General features: G+C 40.5%; 1 protein-coding gene across 3 annotated transcripts in view; it reads left to right on the forward strand.

Annotated features, from left to right (window-relative positions):
- Nucleotides 1-16,592, forward strand: part of RTN4 (reticulon 4) — a 29,843-nt gene that overhangs the window by 8,279 nt on the left and 4,972 nt on the right. The window contains exons 1-4 of one of the 3 annotated variants that reach the window (XM_010574870.1): nt 938-1,138; nt 5,033-5,256; nt 8,893-9,100; nt 11,956-12,094. In XM_010574870.1, the coding sequence (XP_010573172.1) occupies nt 5,241-5,256; nt 8,893-9,100; nt 11,956-12,094 (363 nt within the window). In that variant the 5' untranslated portion in view covers nt 938-1,138; nt 5,033-5,240. Of the gene's footprint in view, nt 1-929; nt 1,139-5,032; nt 5,257-8,892; nt 9,101-11,955; nt 12,095-16,592 lie in introns of those variants that run through there. The other 2 variants (XM_010574869.1, XM_010574868.1) reach the window with 2 other exon arrangements.

A 16,592-nucleotide genomic window follows, 5' to 3' on the forward strand; every position in this document is an offset into this window, starting at 1 on the left:
GGTGCTGGGGAGTTTTTAGCATTTTATTGTCAGCCCCAGATCTTAAGAGACTCCAAACTAGAAGAGTAGTCATTTTTTTCAGCAGGGATGGAAAACGGCATGACAGCATTGTTCTTGCAGCTCTTCTCCTTCGGATTTTGAGTTTCTGGTTTATGCTCGTCTCATGTCTGTACAGTACTTTCTGTATGTTGCTTTGCAGATGTTAGTAGTGTCAACTTTCAGGGTCTTGGTTTTTATTTAAATGAAGGGAACGTTAATTGTCAGGTCTGCAGCTGACAACATAGGATGCTGATGTAAAATAAAAAAGGGAAGCTGTTTGGTTGTAGGAGTTGGGCAGAAGGCTAGATAACTGATCTTCTCCAGCCTCCATTAAGGTGAATAAATATGGCTGAGCAGTTCATAAGGCCTAAAGACACCAGCAAAAAGACTTCTCGTGTGCTTCGTGAGCCTCTTGCTTTTGTTACAGGCACAGAAAGGGTCCTAGTCTGTTTTCCTTCGAGCTTTTTGTTGAAGGGAGAGGTGTTACAAAGATGTCTCTGTTAGTCTTCTAGACAGACATCGGGTTGTTTTGTTTTTTTTTTTTTTTAAAAAAACAACCACAAAACAAAGAAGGCAAGACGTATATCTGGGAGGCTCGCAAATGTGTTTTAACCATTGTTCGACAAGCTTGCCTGGTGACTACTTTTAGCTCCGCTCCGAAAAGCCGCTGAGGGCGGCCCGGCCTTTGTGAGCCCGCACCGAGCCTCGCCGGCTCCCTCGGTTCCGGCGATGCCCCCTGCCTTGCATCCGCTCGGTTCCGTGGGGAACCCGGGAGGAGCCAACGGCTGCGGCGGGGGGGGGGTCGCGCAGTCCCCCCGTTGCCGGAGCACGCTCAGCCCGCTCGCAGCTCGCACTGCGTCAGCCCGCCCCCCCCGCCCCGCCCCCCGCCGTCAGCTGACCGGCCGCCTGCAGCACCAGTGCAGCAGCGGCGGCAGCGGCAGACTGCGGGCGCTGCTGGGGAAGCCCATGTTTCCCATCCTGGGCTGTAGATTGCTTCTCCTGCAGCTGTCCTCTTGGTATGCATAATTGATAATCACAGCTGGAGGGTAGATCGTTTGTGGAGAGATGGACAGTCAGCCGAGCAGTTGGAAGGATAAGGGTATTTGTTCTTTTACCTTTTTCCTCTTTTTTTTTTTTTTTTAAAGCTAAAGATGCTGCGGGTTGTTTTTAGCAAATGGTGTTTGTAGCATGTGTTTGATTGTGCAATATATCTGCAGAGGTAAGACCTATTTGTATTGTATGCAAAATTGTAAAAGCCGTAGGGTAAAATGGGTAAATATGAGCAATGCAGAAGAATGAATTATTTACGTAAGTGAAATAGCTTGTGTGACACTGCAGATCTTTTTCAGTCCTACAGAGCATACTAAAGAACAGCTTGTTTTGGTACACACTGCACAAATACCAGCATAGTCCGAATTTAGTTGATGTTCATGTGAAATTCCTAATTTAATTAATGAAATTAATAATTTAACAGTACTAACCATTAACTCGAAAGATTGTAGTGTCTGCAGTTCATGTAGCTTAATTTTATGAGGAGAAATCGCATGCAGACTACAGCAGGGTGGGGTGGGGGGGTTCTGTTTGGCATAGCGCGTTTGGAGTCTACCCTTAATCACATTTGCCTAGGATTTTTCATAATTCTGTTGGATTCTAGGTAAAACTGTGTCTGATTTTTCAGAATTTACAGCCACAATATCAAATTGTTTTAGGTAAATAAGTAGCTAACCTTAAATTAGTGTGGTTCTGACCTTTGTTCCTGTAACCACCAATGGGAGATCACCAGTGTAAATCTCTGTGGATCATTATATTAGTGCTCAGTGTGTAAGAGTTTAAGCCTTATTTGAATACGTAATCTTCAAACTTTAACAACAAGACAAGCTTTAAAAAATTTTAATTATCTCTGGATGCTTAAATATCTTCTTAAAGGGCCCTGTCATATGTGGTACTTGTACTGGTGAAGTTTTCCTTTTTTTTTCTTTTCAATAACTATTGTTAAAAAATCTGTGGTTTTTTCCACTTGGACAAAGTTCCCAGCTGTCTAGAATCCATAGAATGCTCTATCAGAATCTGAATATGTAGGAAAAAAACCCTGCAGGGGAAAAAAGTTTGCCTTTTCAAAACAAGTTTCTAAAAGTTCTAATCTTTCATTAAAGGGCTGTAAAATACCAGGAAAAAATATTCTGCAGTGTTTAGTGGTATGTTCTTGATGTGTAACTCGTTTAAATGTTCAGCACTCCTTATATCAGGCCTGAAATTCTTGGGGTTAGGGGAAAAAAAAAAGGGGGTGAGCTCAGAAGGTGTTTGTAAAAACTGAAAGGCAAGTTACCTTTGGGTATTAAGGCCCAATTTTCAGGTTTTCTTTTAGAACCCAACAAGCAGGGTTGGTGGTGGTCAGTTCCTCACTGCAACTGAAAGCAGACATTTGTGGGCCTAGAATTTGAGGCCTTGAGAAAAATGGACTCTGCCTTGGTTTAAAATTAATGTATTGCCAATCACAAGCATGCCTGTGTGGCACACCTGGGGGGAACACCCTAACCGGTGCAAGCCGTGCTGTTGCAGCTGCGTGGAGGCCAGTCATGTGGGGTCTGTGCACTTGGCTGCTTTGCCAAATGTAGTCCTGACTAGCATGCGATGGAACTGTCATCAAATGAAGAGAGCAAACCTGAACCCGTCCTACGTGCGTATTTTGTGCTGCTGTAACTGCTTCAAGCAGTGTTTTAATTCCTCTTCCCCCCTCTTTGTTTTTACATGGTGGCATCCCCTCAGGGGGAGGAAACTGGTTTAGTGCTTATTTCTCCCTCCGAGGAAGTCCCTACTGCCTTGAGGTTTAATTGTAATTTAACTTGTAGAGAAAATGGAAGCAGAGCAAGAAGTTGGTTTTCTGGGGAAGCAGAAGAGTCTGGTTCCTCTCCTTTTGCAACTGTTCTCGAAGCCTGGTTTAGTGTGGTTTCTGGTAGCATTCGTTTATAACGAGACGACGGCACCTTGTTTCATGTGTTCTTCCTTTGTTAGGTCAGGCTCTAGTGGCATGGAAAATGATGGGTAAAGTTCAGGGACTGATTACACTGTCCATCTTGCCCCAAAATAAATATAGAAGCAAATATTGCAACATGCTTCTTTCCATGCTAAAAAATAACCTTTTTTTTTAAAAAAAAAAAAAAGTCATAATCAAATCTAAAACCAGAGAAGAGCCAAAGTATGGTTCATATTTAGACTTTCCGGCTAAAGCGCTACTTGCTAATTAATATAATCCTAAACTTAGTTTTGGTATGTGTGGTTTTTGTGCTACAGCCATAGTAGTTGAGGAACCAGCATAGTGAAAGTGCTACAACCTGTGGTATTGATTAATACTTGTCGTATTGATCATCTAGATGGGCAGGATGAAATAGGTTTACCCTGGGGGTGGCATGACTTTATTTGTAGCACTTCTAAAGACAGGGCCCCATGGAGTAATTGGTACTAAAATGTAACATTTATTTATTTAGTTTTTAATTATTTCAATGAATTGTCAGGTTTTAATGGCTGAATAATGCTAATGGTAGGATGAACGCCACACTATATACTCCCAGGCTATCCCAGGATTTTTGTTGTTGTTAATGTGCTGAAAATCTATCTGAATTCTGGTTCAGATCAGTTAAATGGTGGAAAAGGTGGCATAGGCTTGTGCAGCCCTTGATCTTTTTAAATTTTGATTGTGAGTAATCAGGGCTTTTTCCCCAGTTTGTACGTTGTGCGCACATGCATGGGTATATGATCAGGTAGAAATGAACGAAAAATGCTGCTGTGGCTCATAAGTAATTGTTAGATAGCGTTTGCATTTTGGGGGGACAATTTGGTAGTGTCGGACTTTGTTTTCATTCTAGCATGTACTTCTGAAATCTGTATCACTTTTTATTGCTAGGGATTGTGGGGCAGATGCGCCAAGTCTGAAACGCGTGTGATGCAGACTTGTTTTCTGACCCTTGGGATCCAGTTAGACAAGCCTGTCAGTCCTGCTGGACGTGCCACTCCGTTGTAACGTCTGTCCCTCGGACAGGGAAGGCTCTGTTGGTTGAAGTCAGCTCCACGTGCTTGGCACCGCATGCGGTCATGCTATAACCACCCAGTTTCACCAGCCCGGGACTGTTTTGTTGTTGCTGACTTGCCACAAGGCAGTCAAGGACCAAACCGGCTTCCAACACGTCTGATCATGGTAAAAGGAGGCTTGAATTTTTTGGCCCAGCCTCTAACTGCTCCTGCTTAGGATGTCAGCTGTGATTTTAAATGGTCATTCTGATGCAGGACATCTTGAAAATGTCACGCCCTGGTCTGCTCATGGTCTTTGTGCTTGGCAGACTTTGAGCTCTTGATGGGCTGGTGGCTTCTCCTTGGGGTTGGTCTGTCTCCAGCCAGGGCTGCCCCACACCGGGCTTCACCCGGCTTTGAAAGTGACACTGCAGGGTCACATCTTGCCTGCTAGATATGCTGCATAAAAGATCAGTGGAAACCCTGGAGATTGCTGTCATGCGTAAATACGAAGTTTATTTAGCGTAACTGGGAAATGCCTCGCTGAACAGGCATTAACAGCAATTCGCCTAGTTGTGGTCACGTACTGTTTTTTGCTGGCCTAGAGTTAATTTTCTTCAAGCAGCCTGTATGGTGCTGTGGTGACAGTTGTCACTGTGCCCTTCGGAGGCATTTAAAAGCTGCCTGTTCTCCACACTTCTGTTACATTTCTGTGTTAGTACAACGCTGGCTGTTCTTAAATTGATCTAGAAGAGGCTCTCACTTGTGCTTCTACACTATTATTACTATTATTTGAAGAATAGAAGGAATTTCTGCTTATCTTTCAGATTACAGAATGGTTCTAGTGTAATGGCCGCTGCTCATACAACATTTGTAAATCGTACACTGTTTGCATTTTTTTTTTTTAAATCTCCCTTCTCCTTTCACACAAACAGCCTTTCTTTGGCGCTGAAACCGTTTTTTTGTTTTGTTTCTAAATACTGGATAGAGCGCAGTTGTTCATTGTGAAGCCGAACCTCTCGCTCCGCAGCTGCGTTCCAAGGATTTAGGGCAGGGGCAGCCATTGGCGGGGGCCAGCCAGATTTCGGCAGCAGGCAGTTGCGTATATCTGCCGACCTCCGAATGCCCTAGCAGGAAGTGAAAAGGCTCTGGGTAGTCAGCTGTGCAAGATCTGGGTGCATGCAGGCACACTCAAGATGGATGCCAAAATGGGTTAGTCCCTTTTTCTTGGTTTTCTTTAATAGACGTGAATTAAACTCGCTTGTAGATGTCGAGGCTTTTAATTTCTCTTTCTTAAAAAAAAAAAAAAAAAAAAAAAAAGAGGGTTACTTGCTTCAGGTTTTTTATTAAATAGAGGATTATCAGGTTAGATATATTAAACCACTTGTTTTTGTCATCAAAAACCGGTATGAGTTGTTCAGTTTTAAGTTAAATGTCCGTGAAAAAAAGAAAATACTTCAAAAACAAACAAACAAAAACCCCCAGTGATAAACCTATCACGGCACTTGCTTTAAAAGCAAAATGTAATTGGATGAGTTCTGCATGTAAGGCACGGATGCTAGCAGTACTATTTTTAGACGTGCCAAGTGACAGTTCGTGCTTACCAAATGTAGGCAGCTGTTCTTGCTTTAGAATAGGCCTGGAATACTTGCATTAAATGCATGAGATTATAGTTCATATTGTATAAAATAAAGCTTAAAACGGTTTCCATGAGGTTCGATACTGCTTGGCAGGGCTGTTCCTGAGAATTGGTGGGGTTTTTTGTTTTTCTGGTTTTTTTTTTAATCTGCTCTGAGTGTCATGTGTATAAGTTAAAGCCAGAAAGCTGCTTCTAGTAATGCTTTTAATCGTTTCTTTTACTTCGGAAAGAAATACAGATACCCATTTCTGATCAGTTGGAGACTATCAATTAATTTCATCATGTACTCTCTTGGACTGAAAATTACAAATCGTGTTTTCAGTGACTTATAACACTGAATTTCCCTTTGAGGAATTTACAATGAAACCAGATACGTATGTCATTAAGCTGAGGCTGATTTGGTAGTTCTCCAAGTGGAGGGGAGGGAGACAGACTGAGGAAAAAAGCTGCGTGTGCAGCTTCACTCTGGTCTGGGAGGTCCTAGCTTGGGGATGTTTCTTACCAGTTACTGAGAACGAAAGACTTGAAGATGGGTCGCTAGACGCTGTTTGGCATTTGTGGTATGCTTTAATTCCAGCAATTTACCTTTGTTTCTCGTATTTTGGAAATTGTCATACAGATGAATTGCTGTCTTTACATTCCTTGTAACTGGGTTCAGCTATAATGTGTTACTGCTTGCAGTAAGTGATTTCCTGTGAAGCAGTAAGAATCCACTACCAGTGGAGACGCTTTAAAACTGTGTTACAGAGGAGGGAGTATCTCATTTACAGAACTAATGCTATCTGCAAACGAAGAGGAGTAGGGCTCATACTTAGTGTGACATGTGATATGGGAGCAGCACCCAAATTTGAATGTATGGATGCTCAAATTGCAGCATTTAAAAATAGTTTCAGTATTTGAAGCAAATAGAAAGAAAGGAGTTTTTTTCAAAGATCTCTTGCATGATTTAGGAGCACAATATCCACCAACTTTTTTTGGCAATACTGGTTTTGAAAATCTCACCCAGGTGTTATGGATACTTGCAGCTCAATTTAGGTTTACAGTTTACAACAATCTTTAGGTCAAGCTCACAATTCATTTGTAAACTCCTTTTGCATGCTAAACTTGCTTAGCATAAGGTGTGCAGAGACACTAATAGACACTTTTGTAATTAGAAGCAAAGCCAAAGAGACCAAAGAAAACGTTGTTAAATTTAGGGATTATAGCCCATACAAAAGGAAACCTATGATTACTTGATTTTTTTGTTTGTTTATTTGATTTTTACAAATATTAAAGAAAAGTTGTCTTGCTTAGAGCTTCATTTGTTCAACAGGGAAAATAGAAGTGCAGCTTTGTAACATGAAGAGACCCAGCGGAATAACAGGTCAACAGGGTGTATGGATAGGTTGGGCTGCAATTTGTCAAGGACTTTAGATTGGTGCTGTTCTGAGACAGTTGGCTGCTCTATCTCTCGCCCCATATGTCTGTGGAGTCACATGGTGAACCACAACCAGAATCTGATCTGGCTGGCTGCTTAGTTGTTTGGTTGTTTTTTTTTTTTGGTGCAGTAGTTGTCAGTGGCGTGCAGAAAACCAGGCTGGTCCTGTGTGTGGCCATGCAGAGGAAAGGAGTGGAATTGAGTGGTGGTGAAGGGGTGAGGCTGTTTTTTTTCCACAACAGTTTTGGTTTGTGATAAATTTAAGATGTTCATGCAACTGCAACCTGGTTCTGTCTGCAGAACTTCAGGAAATTTCTACTGAAATGTGAATTAAATATTTGGATAAAATATTTTGCATTTTGAAAATGGTGGCTTTAAGTTTCTGACCAGGGTTCTCATCTTTCCAGCGCCTGCTGCTCGGTATGGTTTCCCTACGGAAATAATCAGGAAGGGACTTCAGCTTCTGAAACACTGTGAAATTGCACCATAGCCCCAGTGGCATTTTCATGTTGTACCTACAAAGGGATTATGCAGACTTTGCCCTACAGAGGTTACTAAGTATTTAATGTTGGTGCATTACTACGTTTTCATCCTGTAAGAAATAATAGTCAAATTTTATTTTTTAATTTTCTTTAACAGTCATTGAAAGTAAGAATCTGTTCTGAATTGTGATATGCTATTTTACAATTAACTTTGGTGATGTTCAGGATGAGATAGGATTACTAAACTTGCAGTGTAATACTAATAATTTTTCTGTAATTTATCTTGAGTTCTGTATCTAATATGTTATTGCTATTAACAAGCAGTTTTGATGCAGAAGAGGAGTTTGTTCTTGTGAAAATCTAATCAGCTGTAGAAGTAGAAATCATGAAGAGAGTTTTACTGTGTGTCTCACTGTGCGGTATAAAACTAGACTAGATGCCCCTGCCCAGTTCTGTAGTCAGCAATGGAGAATGATGTTTGCCAGATTTTATGAATTCAGTAAGGTAATCAACTGGATGCAACTGCACCTCAAAACAAAAAAATCTGCAATGGATGTATTAAGCCGTTACCTATGACTTGTGCAAAGGTGTACTTTAAACAGTGATGCTAAAAATGGCATAATATTGTGTTCTCTCATGTGGGTTGCTTAAGTTAAAAATGAACTTGGTTTACAAATGAAGTATTTTGCATTGGAACACAGCAGATTTAGCCTGGATTGGAATTTTAGTGAGATTATTCCCTCTTGATGGCTCAGTCTGTCACCCATAATCAACATTATAAACTCCCCTGGGAATGTCTTCAGTGAAAAGGAAACAAGATGAACTGTTAATGAGTCTTGAGTAGTGCCTTTGCCTCTACCAGACTTGCAAAGATATAATGGTTTAGAGATCTGTTGGTGTCTTGTCATTTGTCCTAACAGGGAGTCGGAATCGATCTCTTCAGTGACTGATATCCACAAAATGCGCAAAAATAAAATGAAATGAAGCACAAACTGCTGTGGTTCTGGTGCAGAACATAGCAGAGTAGTTGAAGAGATAAATTCTGACATTGCTTAAGGGCAGAATTCTTCTCAAATTTTAGCAATTACATTTGAGCTGATCCTAATAACAATAATCCCAATAATCTGAAGTCCGATGCAGAATCAGTGCTAAAATAACCTATTTCTAGTTGTCATTTCAGCTCTGGTTTGACAGTGAGATTGCAAGTTCCATTCCTGATGACTCTGAGCAGTCAAGTGAATCATGTTTACTGTTTTCATATGGCTGCAAAAGGTATCTTGTTCTAATTTCTTACCTTTTTTAAATTTTAGTTGTTGACCTCCTTTACTGGCGAGACATTAAGAAGACAGGAGTGGTGTTTGGTGCCAGCTTGTTCCTGCTGCTTTCATTAACAGTGTTCAGCATCGTGAGCGTGACAGCTTACATTGCCTTGGCCCTGCTTTCTGTGACGATCAGCTTTAGGATATACAAGGGAGTTATCCAGGCAATCCAAAAGTCCGATGAAGGCCACCCGTTTAGGTGAGATTTTTCTTTTAATTAAGAAAAAGTGTGTTGTCTTGGGGAGCAGCAGTACTGGTGCTCTTAGAGTCAGTAGATGACATACGCTGTAATATGTTGCATAATAATGTAAGTAGTCTGTACTGAAACCCCAGCCTATGACTACTCTTCTCTCAGTTTTTCTCAGTGGATATACACAGTGGTAAAGAAAATGGAACTGAATACTTGGTACAGGGGATTTCCCTGGGAATGCTAGAGTATCTTAAGTTACATTAAAATAAAAATAAATCAATTAATTAAATCCAGTGGACTAATATGTGCATTTTAGAGTGGTATAGTCTTCAGAATGTGAACCAGTGGCAGATGATGGACAAAATTTAAACAATACTCAGGAGATGCAGCACTTTCAATGCAATATATCTAGCAAAAATCAGAATAAATGTAGCAGGGGAGACTTCTCTTTTTTTGGAACTTTTTATTTAAGAATACTCTTAAATTGTGTTCTAGTATGGAGCAGCATAGCTGTGTTCTCCATGTGCAAAGCTGCCTTGTCATCAGCAGAACCCAGGTTCTCATTGCAGCCTGCCCAGGTCAGAAGTCCAGCAACTTGGACTCTCGATTCTAAGGCTTGAGGAGTTGAATCATAGGATTAATTTAGGTCCTTAAAGAGGACCTCTAAACTCTTTGCTTTAAGTGATGAGCTAAGTCCTTAGGGCATACCATACATGCACTTACTTCCCTGTGGTGCAGGAATATGGTATTCATGGTATGCATCCTTTCCTGTGTGGAATACAGTGGTGCCCATTACTGCAAAGCTGCATCTTAAGAGAAATACAAACTTACTCACGTGTTAGGGTATTTACTAAGAGTGCGTGTTTCCTATTTCCATACCAGCCCTGTCCCACACTGCTCAGGCTTGCTTCTCTCCTTTTATTAATCGATGAAGTGTTTCAATCTCAGCTTCCTTTGCACCTTTCAGAAACTCCTGCTTGCCCTCCTATTTACAGCTCTCTTACTAATTTTGTGGTGTTTCCAATTATTTTTGTTCTCTTCCTCTCATCTTCAGTAAGGCAAAGTAAAATGTTTTCTTGGGTTTACCTCCATTCCTCCCTGGCTATGTGTAGTGGCTCATTTACCCAGTGGAAGCCAGTCTGTGCCTAAAACAGCAGTGGGACCAAACTCTGGAGAAAAAGGAGTATTTGCTTTCAAGCTTAGATCTGCTATAAAAAAATGCATCTGAACAATTGGCAACAACGTTCAGTATAGCTGAAATATATATGAAATATAATGTTTTGTAAACTTAGTTTTTTGTTTGTGGATTTTTCGTTTGTTTTTTTTTTTTAACCACCGACGCCTTTTATGGTGCTCCTTATTCACCCTTATTAGGGTGAGTAATTCCCGGCTGAGATCCTGTTTGCTCTTTCTACCGAGTAGTGCTGTTCAGTATCCAGACAGCATTTCCAAGTTTACCAGTTAAGTTTTCTTAGCAAGAACAAGCCAAGCTTGTTCTACCTGTGCTCTTTCTGCAGTTATTCCTAAGAAGCTTCCAGACATTCTTGTCCAACTTACCTGGTTGCTCAACTTTTTATCTGTATAGCTTCAACTACAAGAAGGATATTTTTCCTTGTATTTAGTTTGGCAGTGAAGAGCACATCCGTGAGATGAATTTGATTTTTGATTCAGGTACTAAGTGTCTTGCTGATGAGTTGAGAAGGGTGTGCAGATTCAAGCCAAGTGTGGATAGCAGAAGGTAGCCTTGAAATGGCTGCCCTCTGTAGTTACCCTTTAAAGTATTTTTATTTGTTTTGGACTTGCCACAAGGCCATGTTTAGCTTTGCTTTAAATGACATACATAGGAGCCTCCACTCTGTGTTTATTTTTTAAAAAAATCAAACAAAACTACCTGGAAGCAGAATCCCCCTCTAAATGAAAGTAAAAGTTTAACAGCTGTAGTAATTGTAAAATGAGTGCCCTGTTACAGATGTGCTGTGTTGCTGCTCCTTCCTCCAACATGCAAATTAGAGAAATTATTCTCTATTTAAAGGGTCTAAATTGCCATAGCCACTGCAACTACAAATAAAAGTCTCAGTGTAGTAGAAAAAACACTTAATCACATAGGAGCTTGTATCTTCCTGTTGAAAGAACTGCTGTCGCTAACTGCAAGAAATTTTTTTAGCAAATGATGAAAGACTTGCTGATTTTACCATGCCTTAGTGTGTGTGTGTTACAGCTTAATGGTAACTTCAGAAGTGCCTTCCAGATGCATGAATGGATATGTTGCATTTGTAGGATTTCTTCTGTTTGAGAAATGAAGGAATCTCAAGTCTGGTAGAATATTAGGCTGCCTAATACAATAGCAAAAACTGAGAATGGCATGTACCCCACGCCCCCTCCAGCCTCTCATTTTTTTTGAATACATGTTGGCCTTAGTGTACTAGATGACAGCATACACTGAGGAGTAGGAAGAGACTTCATAGACCAAGCAGCGTATGGGTCAGTGGTGCTGGGCGCCGTTTTGGCCACTCAGTAGGCCTTGTCTGTTCACACATCTATGTTAGCCAGCACAGCTTTTTTACCTAGGCCAGGTGAGACTGCGACTTAGTAGATGCACCAGCACAACACAGCAGTAAGAAAGAAACAATTTTTTCTTTTCTTCGAAGAGATTGTGGGATTTTTTTTTAAGGTTCACTTTTACCTTCTAAGAATAACTTCAGGTTAGTTCTGTTCTATCCTTTTAGCATTCCTCACACAGTGAGGTTTTTCTCTTTATAGCATAAAAAGAACGTATGTTTATATTGTATATATAACACATAACATGTTGATACTATTTGGCAGCACACTTACAGTAAAGTTTCATAAGCTCTTCTTTCTTGCAGGGCTTACTTGGAGTCTGATGTAGCTGTGTCTGAAGAGCTTATTCAGAAATACAGTAATGTTGTGCTTGGTCACATTAATGGCACAGTCAAAGAGCTGAGACGTCTCTTCTTAGTTGATGACTTAGTTGATTCTCTGAAGGTAAGTTCAATTCAGCTGTAGGAGCAGCAGCCTTGTGTAAATAGATTCCTTGCTGACCTAGGTTAGCAAAGCCCACTGGGCCTTAGAAACATGAATGAACAATAGCATCTTTGGCTCTGTACAAGTAAATAATGAGTTTTAGTGTGGTTGTTGGAAGTAATAAGCCTTTTTGTTCTTCAAGAAGTATAGCTTTCTGTTAGCCACACTGAGTTGAATATAAAGTGCTATGTGCGGTAATACAGTGGATAAATTTATGTGCATGTTATTTTGACAGTATAATAAAAACAAATGGAAAACTGAAATAAGCTCTGGCTCCATGCAGTTCAGCTACACGTCCTTGCTGGTGCTTAACAGCAGAAATCTTTTAAGAAAACAAGACACTGCTCCAATATGGGCATTCAGAATGTGTCACTAACATGCATCTGTCCCTCTTGAAAATCTGTGGTTTGGGCTAGACTGCCACAGTCTGGTTTTGTTCTGGTTTTCAATTTGTTTCTGTCCAGACACGAGCAAGTGGTTAGTACACAGTTGCTTGCCTTAAACAGGATGAGTTCTTGTGTCCACTTTTTTGCTGGCAGAGTGGGGACTGAGTGATGCCCTTGTTTTACTAGGAAGGTGGATGCTTGTTTCAGTCCCTGGATTTGGGTATGAATAGCTGCTTCATTTAGTGATGCGAATTACTGAAATGGGTTTTGCAAGTTACTCTACTCTAAAGCATGCAGTACTACCTAACAGATATCTTGAATATGTCCAAGTAGTATTTAATGGCATTTATTGAAGGTGGCAGAGCAAAACTGACAGTGATTAATAATAATAATAATAATAAAAAAAAGAATTGGCTGAAAACCCTTCAGTTTTGTTCCGTGAGAATTATATTCTCTCCTTTCAAGCTAACTGCCTTTGTTTTTCAAAGTTATTTCCTTTACTGAGTATGTGTTGTCCATTTCTTTTTCAGTTTGCTTAATCTTCTTGAAATAAAGGTGTATTTATCCTCCAGTAAATCCCTTACTTAGTGCTTTGTCAAGTCCCTTGAGTTGTTGTGGGGTTGGGGGAAGGGGTTTCTAGTGAAACTTGGAGAAAAATAGGAAGGCTGTAAAAGTCTTTGTTATATTTGTGGAATGGAAATTGGAGGCAGATCTCAGGATCTTACCCAGAGTTTCTAGATCCAGTTTCTCATTATGCTCCAACTTAAATACAGAGTTTGTGCCGGAATAGTTGCACCTGATGCTGTGCAAGTCTCCTGCACTAAGAGGCCTTTCCCTCTGGAGACAGGAAAGATTATAAGGCTGTCGGGTGGTTATCTGGAGTCTGCTGCTCCTGGTCAGGATTCATGTTCTCAGAAAGGAAAGACGAGATGGAATATTAGCCTGGGGTTTTGTGTAATAATCTTTATACTCCTAAAGGGTTGTGCAGTAAAATGCAATCATTTTATGGCAAAATGGCTTAAATAAGGCCCCTTATTGTCTGTGCCTTGCTGGTGTTTCCACACAGGGTCTGAATTTTGATGGCTAAATCCCCTCACCGCTGCCCATCGGTTTGGTCTGTAAGAAGCTGTGTCTCGCCTTCATGCTTAAGTGACTGAGTACTTAGGATTCATCTCTGCAGCATGTCAAGGCCACAGCCTTGACCAAAAGAGTTACTGTTACACGGCTACAGTTGCATTTTGATACCTTAAACTTGGGGCGTGAGGGAGGAAAGGAACATATTCTTTGTTTATTGTGTTTTTTAAGGACATTGAGTTTCAATGTTCAAAGAAAAGTTATTTTGCTTAAGTCGTGTTTAGATCTGATTAAACATCATCACAGGAAAACTTGTAGTCACAAGGTCACTTGTAGTTCTTGAAGGAACATATCACAAAGGGCTTAATTATTAATCTGAGTTATAAGAATTTCCACACCATTTGTTTAGAGATCATAATCCCTTGCAGTAAAGGAAGAGGAAGCAGTAAACAGCCAACTGCTCTTTCAGTTAACACCATTTTAAAAAGTAGGCCTTTCAGAGGAATTATGTTAGAAGTAGAATTAATTCCAGTCAGAGTGTCTTCAAGGCACTCTAATAATTTTTAAAATACTGTGGTATATAGGAAAGACATGTTTATTCAGCTGAACTAATTCATTTCCCCTCTCTCCTTCTGACACTTAAAACATTTTATGTAGGTTAATTAGTCTAATTTACAGGAGTTGGGAGCAACCCTTATATGAAACCAGTGAATGTCAGGACAGTTCATAAGCACAAGTTACTGATTTTGAAGAGTTTGTGCTTGAGGAGAACGTTAAGATGCTGGGGCCTTATGTAATGTAATGGCCCCAGTTTAAAAAAAATAAAAATATCTTGGCTCCTGTAGTTTAAACATCTTCAGTATAGGAAACAGCATGTTTGTGTATAATTAAAGTTACAGAGCTTTAATGTAGAAAGTGTCTGCAGGTCAGTTTATTGTGTGTAATAGTTCTGGCTGTAAAATCTGTCTTGTTAGGATTTTTTTCTTTTTTATTAAACAATGCTTCACTCACAGAAGTCTTAAAATGGACTCTGAATATTTATGCAGCATGAGAAGTTCCTCACAGCTCTTGAGGAGCAATTCCAGAGGAGCCCTTGCCAGAGAGTCCCAGGAGAAACTGCACTTTGTCCTGATGAACAGCGATCTGGTGCTTCACCCCCAGCTGTGCAATGGTAGCCGTTCTGACACTGGGGCACAGTTGCTTTTGGTTTGTCATTGCTCAACTGATGTTTTGAGAAACAGAGCTCTTTGCTGTCTTTGAACTATTTTATAGTAAAGAAACTGATACATGGGACATTTCTGGATTTGCCATTAAATTGCAGTATGCTTTGGGTACTGGGTAGTCATTAATCATTGGAACGAGGTAGGCAAAAACTCAATTCAGTCCATCAGATATACTGTATTTTTTACTGGTTTAGATATCATCATAACGTTCAGGCTGAGCTTCGGACCTGTGCTTTCCTTCTGTCCTGAGTGTGTGGGAAGAGCAATATTATCTTTGTAGGTCAATCCTGGGTTGCCTTCTGCCTTTTTTTTTTTTTTTTTTAAAAATGTCTTAGAGCTTTAAGTGTTTAGATGTGTTTCAGGTAATCCTTTTTGTATTTGTAAGGTTCTCTGAGTTTGTCTCATTTCTAAGGAAAAAAAAAAAAGAGACCAATACAAAGTAGAGACCAATAGGTAGATGTGGGATTGAGATCAACTCCAGTTAATCCAGGAGTGTTGTTTTAACTGTCAGAAGTGTGTGAAGAGAAGGAGGAGTTGGGGGGAGGGGGGAAGATGTTTCTGAGTTTTTTTGCTAAACTTCATTTGTTTTGGTAGCCCCAGCCTTCAAAATAGCTGTCCCTTACTGATGTGGTAGAGAGAGTGGTGTGGTCTCACTGGGCTCAGTGGTTCCCTCTCCTGCCCAGTATGAATAAGGGAAGCAGATTAAAAATTGCACACACAACACAGTGCATCGTTAGACCCCGACGCTTTCCTGGACAGACTTTTGGAGAAGCAAAGCCTGAGTCAAATGTTAACTCCTGCATTTTGATCTTTCTTGGGCCATAAAATCAATGCTCACTAAATAGGATTGGATAGTTCTGATAATTGTTGGACTTTGGGATTGATTCATATCTGTTACCCCTCTGCATATACAAACTCAGATTTTCTGACTTGGTCATAGTCTTCAGCAATATTACTAAATGTTCCCCTGACTAGGGCTGGTGCTTAGCTTCAGTAATTGTGCTTGTGCAGAGGAGATCTTGGATAGCTGTCGGGATGCTTTGCGGTGTGTGCTTGAAGCCGGCATATTTAGTTCGTTGACTGCACGGCCTGTAAGAGAATCATTCTGCATGTTCACAAACTTGGAGGCTTTTTGCTGTAGTAGAAGTTGTTGACTTCCGTCCCTTTGCTGGGGAGGGGGATGTACTGCATGTACAGACTTGCTCTGAAGGGAAAGTATTTGTTCTGTTAAAATGTCTTGTGCAAAGAGGCTGGCAGTCAGCTCTCACCCTGGTATTGCAGAGACCAGAACTGGGCCAAGGTTTGAACAAATCATGAGGGAGTTTAGAGAAATCTGCTTTATTTCTCTTAATAAACGTGCCAGAATCCTTCACTGGGAATGCAGTTGATGGTAACATTGCAGCCTTGTCTGAGGGCTAACTTTGTGCCTTTAGTGTCACATCTAGAAAGAACTGACAGATAAAGAACTGAATCATTTGCAATTAATCCTACTAAATTTTGAATGGGATCAGCTTTGAATGAAGCTCTTGAAGTAAACTTCATTTCATTACGGGGGTCATGCAATTGAACTTGTATCGATTGTTATGCCCTTATCTTATTGTTGGCTGTTGATTTTGTTTGGTTTGGATATTTTGCGTCTTATGATAAGCTAAAAATGGGTGTTTGGATACGTAACTTCTGAGTAACTTGGCTGCAGGCTAGATCCTTGCCCACACCCACAGTCTTTTGGCATGCACTTTTTTTCTTTCCAGTGCTTTGTACCCATCTTTTCCTTGC

This window comes from Haliaeetus leucocephalus, unplaced genomic scaffold (genome assembly GCF_000737465.1).
Source record: "Haliaeetus leucocephalus isolate CR32 unplaced genomic scaffold, Haliaeetus_leucocephalus-4.0 Scaffold450, whole genome shotgun sequence".
NCBI classification, from domain to species: Eukaryota; Metazoa; Chordata; class Aves; order Accipitriformes; family Accipitridae; genus Haliaeetus; species Haliaeetus leucocephalus.